The 17024-nt window shown below is 47.7% G+C and overlaps 2 protein-coding genes across 3 annotated transcripts in view; both read right to left on the bottom strand.

Moving 5' to 3' along the window:
- LOC142560729 (protein O-linked-mannose beta-1,2-N-acetylglucosaminyltransferase 1-like) overlaps positions 1–17024 on the bottom strand; it is a 288835-nt gene that overhangs the window by 66650 nt on the left and 205161 nt on the right. The window lies entirely within an intron of this gene.
- Positions 4130–7563, bottom strand: LOC142560728 (uncharacterized). Its single transcript, XM_075673023.1, has one exon. The coding sequence runs from the start codon at positions 6425–6427 to the stop codon at positions 4427–4429; it is 2001 nt and encodes a 666-aa protein (XP_075529138.1). The 5' UTR covers positions 6428–7563; the 3' UTR covers positions 4130–4426.

The raw sequence follows: 17024 nt of genomic DNA, 5'->3' as shown, positions 1-17024 counted from the left end.
CTATTCTGTTCGGGCGTGCTCTGAATATCAGCTTGCTGCGCCTCTGACCCTTTTTCGTTGTTTGATAACGTCGGCCCCGCAACTACCGCCTTTGCAGCGAGCTCCCGAACCTTCGATCTGGTTAAGGCCTGAACACTAGCTTCACCAAACAAAAGCCCCTTCTCGCGCAGGAGGTGATCGGACCTGTTTGAAAATAGGTACGGGTACTGGGGTGGCAGCATAGATGACACTGCCGCCTCCGTCTCAAGCGCTCCGAAAGGTCCTTCAATAAGCACTTTTGCTACCGGCAGACACACGCTATGAGCTTCCACGGCTTGCTTGATCCACGCGCACTCGCCCGTGAACATATGGGGTTCTACGTAAGACGGGTGAACTACATCCATCGTAGCTGCGGAATCGCGAAGCACTCGGCACTCTTTCCCGTTTACGAGGAGGTCTCGCATGTAAGGCTCAAGAAGCTTCATGTTCTCGTCAGTGCTGCCTATTGAAAAAAACACAACTTTTGGTGTTGTTTCCGGACACTGCGCCGAAAAGTGACCCGGCTTCTGGCACGTATAACAAACGCCCGCTCGCCTCATCTCGAACCGCTTTCTGCGTTCGGCTTCGGCTGCCGTCTCTTTAGGTTTGGTCGGATTGCTTTCACTCGCATCCTCACTACGCGTGTCCCCCTTAAATCTCATGGGCGTGAACCTTGGCCTCTCAGACTTGGAGCCAAATTCACCCTTTTGACCGTCCTTAGCTCCGCGAGCTCGACGCGTCACAAACTCCTCGGCTAGCTCAGCGGCTCTAGCCACCGTACTCACGTCTGGCCTATCCAAGACCCAGTATCGCACGTTCTCCGGTAACCGACTATAAAACTGTTCTAGCCCGAAACACTGCAGAACTTTATCGTGGTCACCAAACGCTTTCTCTTCTTTGAGCCACTCCTGCATGTTCGACATAAGCCTATACGCAAACTCTGTATATGACTCACTTTTGCCTTTCTCATTTTCCCGAAACTTCCGACGGAACGCTTCCGCAGACAGCCGGTACTTTTTTAGCAGACTCGATTTTACTTTGTCGAAATCCTCTGCTTCCTCTCTATCCAAGCGAGCGACTACGTCGGCCGCCTCGCCGGGTAACAAAGTGAGCAAGCGCTGTGGCCACGTTTCCCGAGAGAACCCCTGCTTCTCGCACGTTCGCTCAAAGTTAACCAGGAACAAACCAATGTCCTCTCCAAGCTTAAACGGCCGCATCAGGTCAGTCATTTTGAACAATACTCGTTCTCCTGCACCGTGTGCCTGACTTCCATTACGAGCGCGTTCCATCTCTACCTCGAGACGCTTCATTTCCAAAGCGTGTTCGCGCTCTTCTTTTTCTTTCTGTTCTTTAAGTTCACGCTCTTCTTTTTTTGACCTCTCCTCAATAGTCTCAAGGCATTCCGACAGCTCGTCATCCTCAGCCTCTAACTCAAGAATAGCCTTTAGCAGTTCAGGTTTTCTTAGTTTGTCTGAGACATCCAGACCCAACTCTCTTGCAAGCTCCAACAATTTCGGTTTGCGCAACGACTTCAAATCCATGGTTGCTCTGAATGCTGCTTTCTCTACTGCTTACTATTGTCTTGCCGCAAACTAACCCGGCAGCAACGACAACCACAATTACCAGCTCTGTTTCTGACACTAACAAAAAGCCTGGCAAAGCTCAGTAGAAGAAAGTCCCGCACTCACCAAACCTCGCAGGCAGGAATTCCGCGCAGTCGTTCCGCTGCAGGCAACCAGTCGTCACACAGGGCTCGTTGCACTGCTCCCGGATCGTCGTTGAGCTGCTCAGCATACTGTCAACTGCATCTCTTTGCTGCTGGCCTCCGTTGTCGTGATCTCGCCGCTGGCAGACAGTTGTTTGAAGTCGTAGGCGATCTCACCGCTGGCAACCAGATATTTGGATCTGACTGCTGGTACGATCTGTTGGGAACTCGGCGCTGACGCCCGTGGTTGTACCTGGGTCGCAAGCCCCAAGGGTAGCGTTGGCCTGGCGGCCTGGGGTACAACTCGAAGCATCCGAAGGTCCCGGCAAAGCATGAGTCGACTGGTAACAACGAAACAACTTGTTTATTTTAACATCGCAAAGAGTTGGCGGTCAGGTTTGACCGAAGTAGAGAGACGGGAGAGCACTTCACTCAACGGAAGAAATCGGAGCCCTCCTCTGGCGTCCGGGGGCAGCTGTTTTTATACTCTCGCAGTTGAGGGCAAGAAGGAACCCCTCAAAAGACGAGCACGTGAATGTACAATGGGCTAATGGTGACGCACACTGTCGTAGCGACGCCGTAGCACCATGTCGTGGCGCTGCGCACGATCTCGTAGCACCTGGTCGTGGCGCTGCGCAGCACACTGTCGTGGCGCTGCGCAGCACACTGTCGTGGCGCTGCCGGTCGGACACAATGACTGTAACGAGAAGATGGTCCCTGCTTTGGCATCGCCTGTTTCGGGCACAATGACTGGAACGAGATCCCTGCTTTGGCATCGCCTGTTTCGGGCCCAATAACTGGAATGAGATCCCTGCTTTGGCATCGCCTGTTTCGGGCACAATGACTGGAACGAAATCCCTAGGCGGTCGCATCGCCGCAGACGCGCCTGGAAACACCTGGCGATGAGTGTTGCGGTGACGACGATCGGGCCAAAATGTCCGCCGCCCCGCCGCCGTCGCGCCGGCAAAACCACGTGTCGCAGGCGAAACGCAACACCTCGTTCTATCCATGATGATGACCCACTGAATGCAAGGATACATACTATCGAGCGTTTTGGCACATGACTATAGCCACTGTACCGTAACTAGCTCCGCAAGCAGCCAGCACTGCGCGTGCTCTCTATACATATAGCTAAACTGGGCACGCACCTGTATTCGCTCAACTATATAGCACGCACAAGGCTGGCAAGACTATCGAAGCGGCAGCGCTAAAGCCAGTAGCGCTTCGCTAAAACTTCCTTATGGACATCGCCGTGTGGCAACGGTATAGCGTCGCAGTACCGTCATCTCGCGAACAGTTAAAGCTGGCGTTTCATATATATATATATATATATATATATATATATATATATATATATATATATATATATATATATATGGGCATGTTCAGATAAGAACGGTAATCGAGGTCCCATGACCATTTTTTGTTTTCAATGAAATTTTTATATCTGATGGGCAAATGTGTCCACACAAAGGAATGAACGTTAGTTTTGCAAGAAACTTCGTAGTTTTCTCGGAAAAAAATCGTATGTCACAAGAGGTGGAGAACGTCGTTTTTGCCACTTCGCAAAGTTGCAAGTTTGGAGCCTCACTGCATGCACAATAAATTTTTTCCGCACATAAGTATTTTTTCGTGACCTCTTTGCAACATGTACTATACGAACAAATAAAAAAACATTTTCTCGCTGCGTCAATCTTCTAAATAAAAAAGCCCAAACTTCACTTCCGGAGCTATTCGGTGCAAAAAAGGCACTTTTCAGGGCAGCCTCAGGGCAAGATGCGTAAAGATCTCCACACTGAATCTCTTTCTCAGTATTTTCCAGCTACTTTTACTCACTTTAGGCAAGTTTTGTAGTTTTACACTTGATAGATATTTTTCAATATGGCCTCAAATTCGGCCGAAGATCAAAAACGTCAAAAAAGTGACAACTTTGACTTCGATTAAAAAAAAAACATCATCGTCGAATTTCATTAAAATTTGCCTGAATAATCCTCAATACTCGATAATATTAGGGTACCAAAAAAGTGTTGCATTATATTGTTTTAAAGTATGAAAATGAATACAAAACTGAGTTTATGATTCTGTTATCTAGAGTTGCTTATTACTGCCTCTTAGAAATAGTAACTCTCCGAAATTTGTTCTAGCACTCACTGAACTTGGTTACATTTTATTTACCACAATATCCGAACCATCCTCAATGTTTGTAGAGCTTCTACTCGCTTGTTAGCGGCGTTCTTGATGCGTCAAAATGGGAATAAATTCGCTATTTCACCTGATGTCTCAAGAACTGGCTGGCGGCGGTGAAACGTTTTTTGTATTGCCTAATTTATCATAGTAAGTTACATTGGTATGTAATCGATTCTTTAAAAATATTAGATCATTTATCGGCGCTTAGAAAAGTTTTTATATATAAAAATGAATATTAATGTGTTTCTGAAGCCGACGTGTCCGCACCTGCATCTGTTTACCTCTGTGTTCAATGGTTCGAGAGGGCACTGTCAGGAGACAAAACGTCGTCTTCTGAGGGGGACAATTGATATGCAAGGTTTTTAATCAGCAGGAGTTTTAATAGGGACACAATTTACAAATGGAATGCTGCTTTATGTGCAGATTGCAATTCAGAAAATCGTAAGAAGAAATAAACGGCAGCAGTTGACTTCGGTATGCGCACATTATATTGTCGTGCCCGAAGCACAAACCAGATCACAGTCTCTTCCATTCCGAAGCAGCGGTGGATGCCACGTAGGATGCACTGCCTCCATTTGATTGAACGTACTTCCACATGTGGAGTGTCTGAACTCCAGGCACTTTCTTTGCCGTTTTCCATTCTTCCTTCTTCATTTCGCGAAAGTCTGCAAGCTCCCTCTGTGGGAGCTCCAGAATGGTGATATTCTTTAGCGTTCCTTGAATTGCGTCCACGAAGCCGCTGGCTGTTTGTATGGCCTCACTTGCAGGCTTCCGCAAGTTGTGGTGTGATGCTCGATGTTTCACAAGGCCACCAACGCCGTCGCAAGCATTTTTGCCATGTCCAGTGGCCGAAAACATCCATTTCATCTCTTGACATTCACTGCGTTGTAGCTCATGAAACTGATATTTATTCTTGAAGTGAGCGGGAGCCCCGTCGCTCACATGTGTTATCTTGGTGTAGATTGGCGCGTTGTCTTCGAGGTGTGCTTTGATTTTTGACAGAGCCAAACATGCATGAGCTGAATCATGAGACATATCGTCGGAAATAACGGCGTAGTTCTGAGTCGATTTTCTTGACGTGACAACGCAGGTAAACACGGTGACCTGCTTTTTCTGCCAATGGTACGCTTGTACTGCGTCTGGAAGCACAACTGTCCAGTTTTCGGCGAAATCAAAATGCAAAACAATTGCACCTCTCTCGCAGCTCTGTTTTTCTTCATGTATTGCTTTTGCTTGCACAGATCTGATATAGTTGTGGGGAATCCATTTCATGGTCATTCTTAGAAATTCTCTCATAAATGATGAAGCGGTCAGAGTTTTTTTAACTAGCTCACCGTATTCCCATGAAGCAATCAACACCTCGTCCTCGCTGCTCATGTCAAAATTTTCCAAAGTGAAAATGCCATCTTGTGGACAGTGCTCACAATTCCTGAGGAAACATGACGCAGTAGGTTCCTGGCATACGCAGAGACTCTGCATATCGTCGGGAGAAAGCGACCTTCCAGAGGCGTTCTGCAGTCCCACGAGGCACAACTGAAAGTTTGCACAGCACACGCAGACACACACTTGCCACTGTGGCGAGCATTTCACCCACTTAGGACGCAAGGATATGAATTTTGTGAGGCCAACCTGGGAGGCAGGGTGAGCTTGCTTGTAGAGGCGGAATGCTTCTCGCAAGGACCGTGTCATGAACCGTTTAGGTACCCATTCCTTCTCTCCCTCCTTTTCGATTCTCACAACATCCTTTTTGTTCGGTGTCTGTCTAGAGCAATCGAGTTCATCCATGGTGTAATATTCTAAAACGGTGGTAATGTCTTCGTGTTGTAGCTTACATCTTGTATATCGCTCCTGTGTTGACCATACGCCGTCTTCATCCACCATCTTCTTCGATTTTTGAATAACGTACCTCGTTGCCTCTGGAATAACTTCCTGCACATATTTCACAGTTAGGTTGCGTGGTAGCAGTGTCAGCAGCTGGCAACGCTCTTGAAAGGACGTACACCTATTGTAGGCAGAATGTAGGTTGTCTTCCCAGCTGCTGCATTGCGCACACTTTTCTTGCGACGCACGCGAAGTCTCTGGGATATTATATGCTGCCTGTATCCCTGATCGTATTTTCGTCACCATAGCTCTGGCCACCTCTTCCTGCTTTCGCTTTGCATAGGAAAGTCTGAGGCGTTTTTTTAGAGCGCTCGGTGGCTTTAGGGGCGAGATTTCGGAGGTAAGGCTGACACTGGAGTTTAAATTTTCTACGATTTCTTCTCCAGGGCGGAATTCTTCGAATGTTTCGGTCGACTCTGCCTGCATATTATCTATGTCTTCTTTGAACCGACGGTAACAATTCTGACAGATGAAGTCACTTTCTCGTACTCGGAGAGCTTCTTCGGGAAGTAGGACTTTTTTGAGAGCAGCGACATTGAGTGTCTTTACACTGCGAAAATTACGTCCTTTTTCAATTCTCTGTTTGTGCCTTTTTGAGTAGTCGGCACAAAACGTTCGCCGCGGAAATCTCTTCATGAATGCAAAAGCTCACCGCTTCCGAAGATTATCGTGGGACAGAAGAGCAGGCGATGGATGCAGGGCCCAGGGCTGCTTTTCCAAAAAAAGGAGATGGACAGATGGATGGATTTTTAACACAGGCTGCCCGCCGTCGACACTGACGCTGGTTCGGTCTGGCGTACGAGCTGAGACTGAGATACCAAGAATGCTTGTCGTGGGAGCCCTCGAGCGCAGAGAAACCACGTGAGTACAGAAAACGACCCCACCCTCTACCAGAGAACACCACGCGCGCTCGTCGAGGTCAGACGTGCCTAAACACTGCTCCACAGCACGTACGTTGGCCCGAACCGCCGCCCCCAGCCGGGGGTCCCCGAGGCACCGCGAGCGGGACGGCTCGCCCCGAGACCCTGAGCGTCTCTCCCCAGCTCCGGAGAGACGCTCAGCCGTCGAGCTATGCGTCACTCGGACTCCGCCACTCCGCCGGCGACGTCAGCCGTTAACATGAAAGTAACGGTTGAAGGACACACCGTAACCGCACTCTACCAGGCCTGCAAAACGACACGCGAAACTCGAGATTCGAACAACGTCCGCTCATCGGGCCTGTCTCGGTCGAAGGTCCAAGGCTGAGGTATAACTGCCAGGCGTTCGGTGCGTTGCGGTGGAAAGATGATAGCGGCGGCTAAAGCCTTGGTTCGGTGGCGGCACACATGGTGCTATGAAATTCAGGGCCGCGCCGGGCGTTATATAGCTATCGGAGCGGCTGCCAAGCGCGGTTCATCCATGGAGCGGCGGCAGCTCGTTAAAGGCATCTTGAGAGTAGCGACGGGTGCATTAAATGTTTGCATAAACGACCACTAACCACACGTCACTCCAAGATAACGTTCTCAACTATGCTTACAGTAAGTTAAGTCCCACTGTTAGAAGAGTACGAAAGCGAATAGGAGCTTTAGACCTTTGATTGTAAGAAAAAAAAAACACTTAAAAATTACACTTATGAACTCAGCAACTGTAGCGTTTAAATGTTACCCACAAAAATACAATACTAAATCCAGCTTCTCACGATAGCGCATCCTAAGAGAAAATACTGAGCAATCGTAGGGATTGAAATCATGAACTCAGTTTTGTATTCATTTTCATACTTTAAAACAATATAATGCAACACTTTTTTGGTACCCTAATATTATCGAGTATTGAGGATTATTCAGGCAAATTTTAATGAAATTCGACGAAGATGTTTTTTTTTTAATCGAAGTCAAAGTTGTCACTTTTTTGACGTTTTTGATCTTCGGCCGAATTTGAGGCCATATTGAAAAATATCTATCAAGTGTAAAACTACAAAACTTGCCTAAAGTGAGTAAAAGTAGCTGGAAAATACTGAGAAAGAGATTCAGTGTGGAGATCTTTACGCATCTTGCCCTGAGGCTGCCCTGAAAAGTGCCTTTTTTGCACCGAATAGCTCCGGAAGCGAAGTTTGGGCTTTTTTATTTAGAAGATTGACACAGCGAGAAAATGTTTTTTTATTTGTTCGTATAGTACATGTTGCAAAGAGGTCACGAAAAAATACTTATGTGCGGAAAAAATTTATTGTGCATGCAGTGAGGCTCCAAACTTGCAACTTTGCGAAGTGGCAAAAACGACGTTCTCCACCTCTTGTGACATACGATTTTTTTCCGAGAAAACTACGAAGTTTCTTGCAAAACTAACGTTCATTCCTTTGTGTGGACACATTTGCCCATCAGATATAAAAATTTCATTGAAAACAAAAAATGGTCATGGGACCTCGATTACCGTTCTTATCTGAACATGCCCATATATATATATATATATCCGCCGCGTGCAGTCCCCGTGGCGCATGCGCAATTGACCTCTCAGAAAGGAGGATCGCAAGTTGAACTACGCAGCGAGGAGGTTGGGATCGATGCACTGCCGCAAAAAATGAACGACGTAGTCACATTTCCCCTTTTTCTCACTCTCTCTGTTACGCGCCAACCAATTTGCTTTTATTTTTTCTTCCGCTTGGTGGCCGGATGGCTTCGCCGCTAAAATATTCCAGAATACTCTTCGAGCCGGGGTCGTAATCCCCTTCGTTAAACAGGAGTAATGGTGAGCTCGGCGTTTAGCGCAGACCGCTACTTTAGAGCCATGCAGAAGAGAGTGCTGCCGGAAGAGGACTCGCAAAGACTACGACGAACAAGAGTGACAAAACGATGCAAAGAACACAACACAGATAAGACAACCCACGAAGGAAACTAGAAAGAGAGAGAGAGAGAGAGTACCCGCGGTGTGAATGTATAATACGCACGATAAAGGCATTCCACCCGCAATCTCTCACATCTTGCGGCACCGCGCGTCAGCGCTGGTTCTCGTATGCTCGTATCCAACACTTATATTTAGCGTGTGCGCCCGATTCGCCAATTCCGTGCAGTGTGGCGAAGGAACTCTGACACTGCGATTGTTCGACTAGGATTGACGCGTGGTGAATGGATCTGGCCTATTACAATCTTCGGGCTTTCTTTTTCTTTTGACTTACGACGTTTACGCTTTATCTTGCTAAATTTCCAAGCAATTACATCTTTTCTAAACACAGTGCGAAAAATTAAGTTTCTGCTCGCGCGCATGTACTCTTACGACGGTCAATATTGCAAAGTCACAAAGCCACGTTCGAAGAGGCGAGGACGACGTTTTGGCAAATCTGAGGCCTAATTTGCAAAGCTTCTCATTCGTAAGAGCTCTCTGCCATTGGACGGACACCTTAGCTAATAAGATGTCCAGCATCAGGATGGGCTCAAATTTTCTCTTACGAAAAATCCTAACGTAAGAGGTCTTTCTTTTTTTTTTGACCCATCATTCCCATGTCTTTCCATTGGCATATTGAAACTACAAGCTTGCAGCTCCCACAGACTCCTACCCCCAGAGACCCATCTATAGTAACTTTCCCATCGGAAAATCTACGCCGTGAGGGCGCTAATTTTTCGACCAGCGCTTGCGCCTGTTGTCGGCTTCTTCCGTGTCCTTTTCAAATGCTCCGCTTATCTCGTTAATTCAAGCATACCCGTACCACCCACACCAGACTCGACGCAAACTGCGCCTGAATAAGGCTTTCGTTGAGCCGTCATTTAGCGCCGGACCCACTGGTCAAAAAACGAGTCCTTCTTCATAGTTAAAAATGCACTGTCGGGCTAGTTGACTCGAGATGGCTCCCAAAAGGCGCCAAACAATAGTAAGGACGAGCATGGAGTATATTGTGTTGTAAGCTTAACAAGACGTTGCGTCATAAGTGAGACTATCCGCAGCGATTGCGAACGTCTTGATGTTTGGCCGCTTGCAGAGTTTTTCGCTGGCTCCGTTTGCCAGCCTTCTTTCTGTTTCTCGATCACGACGGGGTGCTCTGCCGGGCGCGGGACCCGGTGTACGGCTTGGGCAACACTGCACGCAACAGGTGAGACCGAGTATATAAGCGCGTTGTTCGCGCACTGTTTTCTGCCTGCGCAAGTCTTCCGCGCGTGGAAACGCGGGTAAATTGTAGAGAGAGAGAGAGAGAGAGAGAGAGAGAGAGGGGGGGGGGGGTGAACGGAGAGGGGTGAACGAATCCCTCTTCAGGGAACAGGGGATGGAGGGGAGGACTACTTTAGTGCCGGGGTCGGGTTAAGACGCTCCCAGAGTCAGGGGATCAACGCGGTGTGCGTTGTTATTGCGCTCCTGCCGCACCGAAACTACCGTCGCTGCTGCTGCTGCGACTCTCGCAGGCTCCCAAGACACCGCGTATGCCTACAGACTACACCAGCGCGACGAAGCACCGATTACTCGGGCGCGATTACTTACAGAGCGGAACAGCGAGCGCCGCTTTGACGAGAGGTTTGTTACTATATATATATATATATATATATATATATATATATATATATATATATATATATATATATATATATATATATATAGCTGGTGAGGATCTGGTGGAGAGGTTGGAAGCATGCGCTTCCCGCTACTCTGTTTCACTTCTGAAAGTACTATAATTAAGTGACGAAAATTACTCGACGAAGAAATGGCTCATTAACATGAAGCAAAAGAAAGTGAAAATTAAACAAATGGTGAACCACGTAATCTGACACTTGAGGGCGAGGTTAGAAAAAAATATAAGAAATTTAAACGCTTGCACGCCGTCAGTACATACCTTAAGGCCGCGAAACGTTCTCTGCCTCTTACCAGGCTCGTTGTGGTATGTTCCTGTCCCGCCTCGTTTCGGTGCTTCTTCAATAAACTAAACGTCACATCTCCGATGGTCGGATTTAAACCAGGGCGGAAGCAGATTGTTGCTATGCGACGCGAAGCTCGCGCCACCCGTGTCAAAGCGATGACTTATTATTGCACGGAGTGTGGCAAAGTTGTGATGCTCGTATTACCACGCATGTGTCTCTGGCTCAATGGGAATAGAGCATTGGCCTGTTGCGCTAAGTCACCGCTTTGAGACGGGTGGCGCGAGCTTCGCGTCGCATAGCAACAGTCTGCTTCCCTCTTGCGAGGGCTTGCCACTTTCCCTCGTCCTTCTCTCGTGGCAGCCAGCGCTTTGAAACGCTGGGTAGCACCGCTCACGTGCTCAGCCCCAGTTAACGTGCAATGGCGAGGTATACCTTCGCGATCGGCTTAGGTCGTAACGGAACGAGCTGAGAGATTTCACCGCGGAAGTACAATCATATCAGTCATCGTGCCATATATATGAAGGTGACGATCGCTCGGGTGCGAGCGGCCTCTTGTGGCGAGGCTGCATCCTCTTGAGCGTCTTCCATCACCGCAATGTAGCTGTTGCTGTTCGGCGACAGCCGATATTATTCTAGTTTACATTAAGAGAAAAAAATGAGATTACATAGATAGATAGATAGATAGATAGATAGATAGATAGATAGATAGATAGATAGATAGATAGATAGATAGATAGATAGATAGATAGATAGATAGATAGATAGATAGATAGATAGATAGATAGATAGATAGATAGATAGATAGATAGATAGATAGATAGATAGATAGATAGATAGATAGATAGATAGATAGATAGATAGATAGATAGATAGATAGATAGATAGATAGATAGATAGATAGATAGATAGATAGATAGATAGATAGATAGATAGATAGATAGATAGATAGATAGATAGATAGATAGATAGATAGATAGATAGATAGATAGATAGATAGATAGATAGATAGATAGATAGATAGATAGATAGATAGATAGATAGATAGATAGATAGATAGATAGATAGATAGATAGATAGATAGATAGATAGATAGATAGATAGATAGATAGATAGATAGATAGATAGATAGATAGATAGATAGATAGATTCGATTTCAGCCAGTACACATTTGAACAGATCGGTGCGGCAGCTGCATTCGGCGGCGTCCTGGAAAGTCAGGGCAGCCCAGAGGCGGCGCGACAGCGGGACTGGCTGGCTCGGCACTTTCTTCGCCAGCGAAAGTGCGCGCCCGGTCCTCTCCTCTGGCTTCCTCCCGCGGTTCCCGCTATGCGAGGCCGGCACCCTCTCGTCATTCGTTACAATTAGCGGCGCCTGAGAAATGAGCCGAGTGTCGCGCTGACGCAGCCGGTTGAGGCACCGCGGGAGTTCCCCCACCCACCCAGCCCCTCCCATTAGTCATACACGTGCATTCCGCGAGCTTGCCAGCAGAAAGGCAGCGGCGGCGCACGCAGTACAAACACACCCGCTCTCTCCTCTCCCTCTCTCTCTCTCTCTACCCCTTACACTCTCATCATGCATGCTAACTCTCACACAAACACTCCCTTCGCCCTGTCGCGCTCTCTCTTTCATCACGCATACTGTACCTCTTACTCACACACACTCGCTCTTGTACACGATGTATGCAAGCAAGGCGAAATAAGGGGATGGCGGGGAAATGCTAAGCCCCGAAAGCGTACCGGATCTTTTGCATATGCGTCCCAAGTGCGCATGCGCCGAGATGAAAATACGGAACGCCGCTGCTCTAAGGAATAAAAGGCGTCGCAAAAAAAAAAAAGAATAACAGAGCAACAAGGGGTGGGGAGGGGGGGGAGAGTAGGAGAGAAGCGCGGATAAACAGGGCGGTGTCGAAGAAGCCTGCGAATGGCAGTCGACATTGTACTTGCAAAACCAAGCAAACAAGATCGCTGAGCATTGCAGGGATGCCGAAAAAGGAAAAAGCTAACGCAGTGAAAAAGAGACAGACATATAAAAAAAGATGAAAAAGAAAAAGTTTGCGAATACGAGCGAACGTTGAGCCTGCCTCCAATGCGGCGAAAAGACAACGGAAACGGCAGCATTATCGACAGCGCAACCTGCTTCCAAAGCGTCGTTAAGGAAACGTGTCTTCTGATGACGAAAAAAAAAAAAAAACAAATTGGCGCAAGTAAAGGCAAGCGTGTGTTGGAGGCGTTTAACGTTTCAAAGAAACGATAGAGAGACGCAGCCATTGGTGGGCCAACGTTAATTTTCGATCGCCTGGTGTTTCATCTGGAATGCATTATGTAACCGCGCAAACGACAACGGACGAAGAAGAAAACACACATGACAAGCGCGGATCCGCGCTGGTCCTGTGTGTTTCCTTCTTCGTCCGTTGTCGTTTGCGTGGTCACATAATACATTCCAATATCGACCACCAACCAGCCTGCCTATCCCTGTTAAATATGTTCAATTTGATTTAATTAAATTGAATTCTGGGGCTTTTAAGTGCCAAAACCACGATTTGACCGTGAGGCACGCCGTAGTGGGTGACTCGGACTCCGGATTAATTTTGACCACCTGGGGATCTCTAAAGTTCCCCCAACACACGGGTTGCGGGAGGTCTTGCATTTCGCCCCCATAGAAATGCGGCCGCCGCGGCCGGGATTCGATCCCGTGACCTAGTGCTTAGCAGCTCGACACCACAGCCGCTATGCCACCGCGGCGAGTATGATTCAGCTTCCATTCAATGTTATTTTCGTAATGTACATTACAAACTTCGTCATCAAAGCTGCGGTGTGCACCTTGAAGAGGCGTCGTACTTGGCAGTTATCGACAAGAAAAACAAAAACAACGGAATAGGCAAAGTCTTTTACAAAGCAAATCGTTACAATCACTTGAGATGATCAGAACGAACCCAGAAAATGTGCTAGATAGAAATAGACAGAAATATGCTAGGAATCATCCACTCACGAACGTCACAAGCATACGGCCTGTGGCCGCCTACTCAGAAGCCGCGTTGTCGCAGCAAGACTTATTGCCGTCGGACTTCGAACCGTATGACATACCCGAAGTTCCACTCTGGATGATGGCAAAGCCAACGATGAGACTGTCAATCCTTGGAATAACGAAGAAGTCGAAAATTCCGCTTGCTGGGCTCAAGCATTTCGCGCTATCATACATTGCTTACATGTATGGATATTCCAAACATGTTTTTACAGATGGTTCTGTGACACAGACCTCTTCCGCGGCGGCCTACACAGTGCCAGGAATGGGGATCGCACAACGGTTCAAGATAGGACACAGGACGTCGTCTACAGCAGCTGAGTTGACCGGAGTTCGAGAAGCAGTTCGCTGCATACTGCAACAGAGTCTCGAGAAGTGGACCGTGTTCTGTGACTCGAAACCAGCACTGCACCTCATCAGCAATTATATGAGTGACAGAACCGCATATAGTTCTCTGGTTTATGACATCATGTCTCTACTTGCTGAGGCGTCTCATTCCGGGCATACCATCGTGCTGCAGTGAATTCCTGGCCATTGTGGAATAGCTGGAAATGAACAGGCTGACGCGGAAGCAAAAAAGGCGCACACTGACGGAACCATTATACAAATTCATTTTTTCCGGTATGACATTAACGCCTTGCTCCATAACTCCATAAAAACTTCTATGGCGCGACATTGGGACAACCCCGAACATCGACAAGAGCGCCTCCATAGACTTGACGCTGGTTTACAATTCCGGCTTCCACTTCGGTTGCGGAGAGGCCAGGAAACATTCATTCATCGATTACGGCTGGGTGTGGCATAGACCTACCGATACCTCCACAAGATTGGACAAGCACGGGACCCTGACTGTAGCGTCTGTCACACTCCCGAGACAATAGCTCACGTACTTTGCGTGTGCCCTCAATATGCGGCCGAACGGAGAACACTCAAATCTACTGTTGACTGCTTCGACTCCCGTCCATTTTCACAAGAAAAGCTTTTGGGCGCGTGGAGGAGTGTTGACTGTGCCCAACGTGCCATAAGATCACTTTTGAAGTTTTTCAGTGAGACTGGTTTAGACAATCGCCTCTAGAACCTGTGAGACGTGCAGTCAATGCGAAATGTGTTTGCGCAATAACTTTTTTGTGACAAGATTACTCTTACGTGTATTGCGTCTACAGTGCGCATCCGCATATTGGACAACGTGTATATAGTATCTCATTGTACCATAACATAATCACCCACCACCTACCTTTCCCTGTATTTCCCGCTTCCCCTTTCCCCAGTGAGAAGTAGCAGGCTAGAGACACGCTCTCCAGGCCGACCTCTCCTCCTTTCTCTTCATTAAAATCTACTCCTCCTCCTCCTGTTCATTCGGAAGAATATAACGGCATAATTAACACACCGAACCTTAATAGGCTGTTATAATTACAATTACATCTACAAATCAAAAGCATGTTACAGTACGAAAATGGCAGTGATGTGCAGAAATGCATAAGGCGTTAGTAAGAAAAACTTTGGGAAAACAATACTAATAGCAAATGACACACGCGTAGGAGTTCTGTTTTATTTTTAAATTCGACACAATCGATAATGCCGCATTTCAATGGGGGCGAAATGCGCGAGAACACCCGTGTACTTGGATTGAGGTGCACGTTAAAGAATCCCACGTGGTCAAAATTAAACCGGAGCGCCCCCCCCCCCCCTCCCACTACGGCGTGCCTCACAATCATACCGCGGTTTTGGTGCGTAAAACCCCACAATTTAATGCTTTTTGAAGATGACGGAACGGTTCTGCTTATTTCTATCGTAATAAAAATACGGTTCAAACACTGCTGAAAGAAACAAATATGGTTTTCAGGAAAATTACTTATGTGGTTGTTACGGGCATGTGTAGAACTTGTTTTTAACTGTTTGAAGGATCCTTAACGGGAACACAAAACACTATACACGATCATTTTCGCATTTTACGACCCGGGCTCCAGCGAAACGGAGAATCGGAGCGGCGACCATGGTGGTTATCAACAGAACGCCACAACCACAGCTACAGCGCGGCGGGTACCGTGAGGCGTTCCAAATTCCCGATAACAGGCGTGTCATTCTTGAAGCGATAATTATCACTTCGAGAACAGGTTCTCGCTATGCGTTAAGAACACATATACACAATAATATATTACACATAACGTGCATACGCAAACATTATAAGGAATCGCGTCCGTCTAATCTTCAGTAGGCGAAAATCCCAATTAGCGCAGTGACGGTGAATAAATATTGAAGTCTACCCCTCCTCCCCCTCCCCCACTCTCCATCCTTCCCCCGTTAAGATGACCGATAATTGCACCCTTATTTTCCTCTTCCTGCTCCTTCATTAATTATTCGGCACGCATGGAGTCGGCCCGCACGCGCAAGGCCGCTTTGTGCGTCGCAAGCCCGTCATGTGGGGAAGTCCAACCTCCCTTGCGTAGAGTGAAGACGTGACTACAAGAACACCTTCGCACGAACACATGTCGTGCGATTTGTAGACACCCGCGGACAAGAAGGCACGCCTTCGCGCTATAGCGTTAAGAAATACCGCGCTCGATTGACCGCGTTGAAAGCGAATTTTGCGCTGGCACACACACTCCGCGGCGAGCGATAAGGAGGTCGACATCGTGCGCGCTTTAAACCGCGCAAAGGCGCGGATGCTTATCAACGACCTCTTATTTTTTGTGTTAATTTCTTACTCCCTCGAGGTCGGCGAAGTTTATGTGCTTGTCAACGCTGATTGCGAGGCGTCGACGAAAGCGTGGAATCAATGGTAGCGTTAATCTTTCGTTTCCAGGCCGAGTAAGCGAATCAACGAAAGCCTCCCCTCGCCAGTTATTTTTTTTTTTCCTCGTTATGCCAACTCTACACGGGCGCTTATCGTCGTTTAAGGCAAAAAAAAGAGGAATAAAAAAATCGCGTGTTACGACCGAATATTTAAACGTCTCCCAGAATTCCAGAAAGAAATTTCTCGTTTACGAACGCGGCGCAATGTATTAAGCAAGGCATTTCATTCCCTCGCCGGGCCATTTCGAGTCGTCGCCGAAAGGGCGTATTTCTCCCTGGGGGTCTTGGATAACGGGGTGTGTGTCTGTGTGTGTGGGGGGGGGGGGGGAGAAGCGTGTATCCGAAATGGCACGCAGCGAAATGACGCCGCGTCAAAGTTTAATTACTCATGAAACATTAATGGGAAGAGGAAGCTGCGGCGACGTATCAGCGGCCGAAACGGCCGCGCCGCTGCATACTGCCGTGCAGACACGCACAAACAGACGCACTAACGCACGACCGGCCTGCTGCCAGAGAGATATTACGTCCACCCCCCGTTCAGCCCGCTCCACCACGTCTCGCTCAACGCGCTCGTACCAAGGACACCGTTCTCTCCGCGGGGAGGC

This window comes from Dermacentor variabilis, chromosome 10, assembly GCF_050947875.1.
Source record: "Dermacentor variabilis isolate Ectoservices chromosome 10, ASM5094787v1, whole genome shotgun sequence".
Classification (NCBI taxonomy): Eukaryota; Metazoa; Arthropoda; class Arachnida; order Ixodida; family Ixodidae; genus Dermacentor; species Dermacentor variabilis.
This window is presented reverse-complemented; position numbering and strand designations above follow the sequence as displayed.

What these genes read in the sequence shown, in the direction of transcription:
- LOC142560728 (XM_075673023.1), bottom strand. Translation starts at nt 6,427, where the DNA reads ATGAAGAGATTTCCGCGGCGAACGTTTTGTGCCGACTACTCAAAAAGG.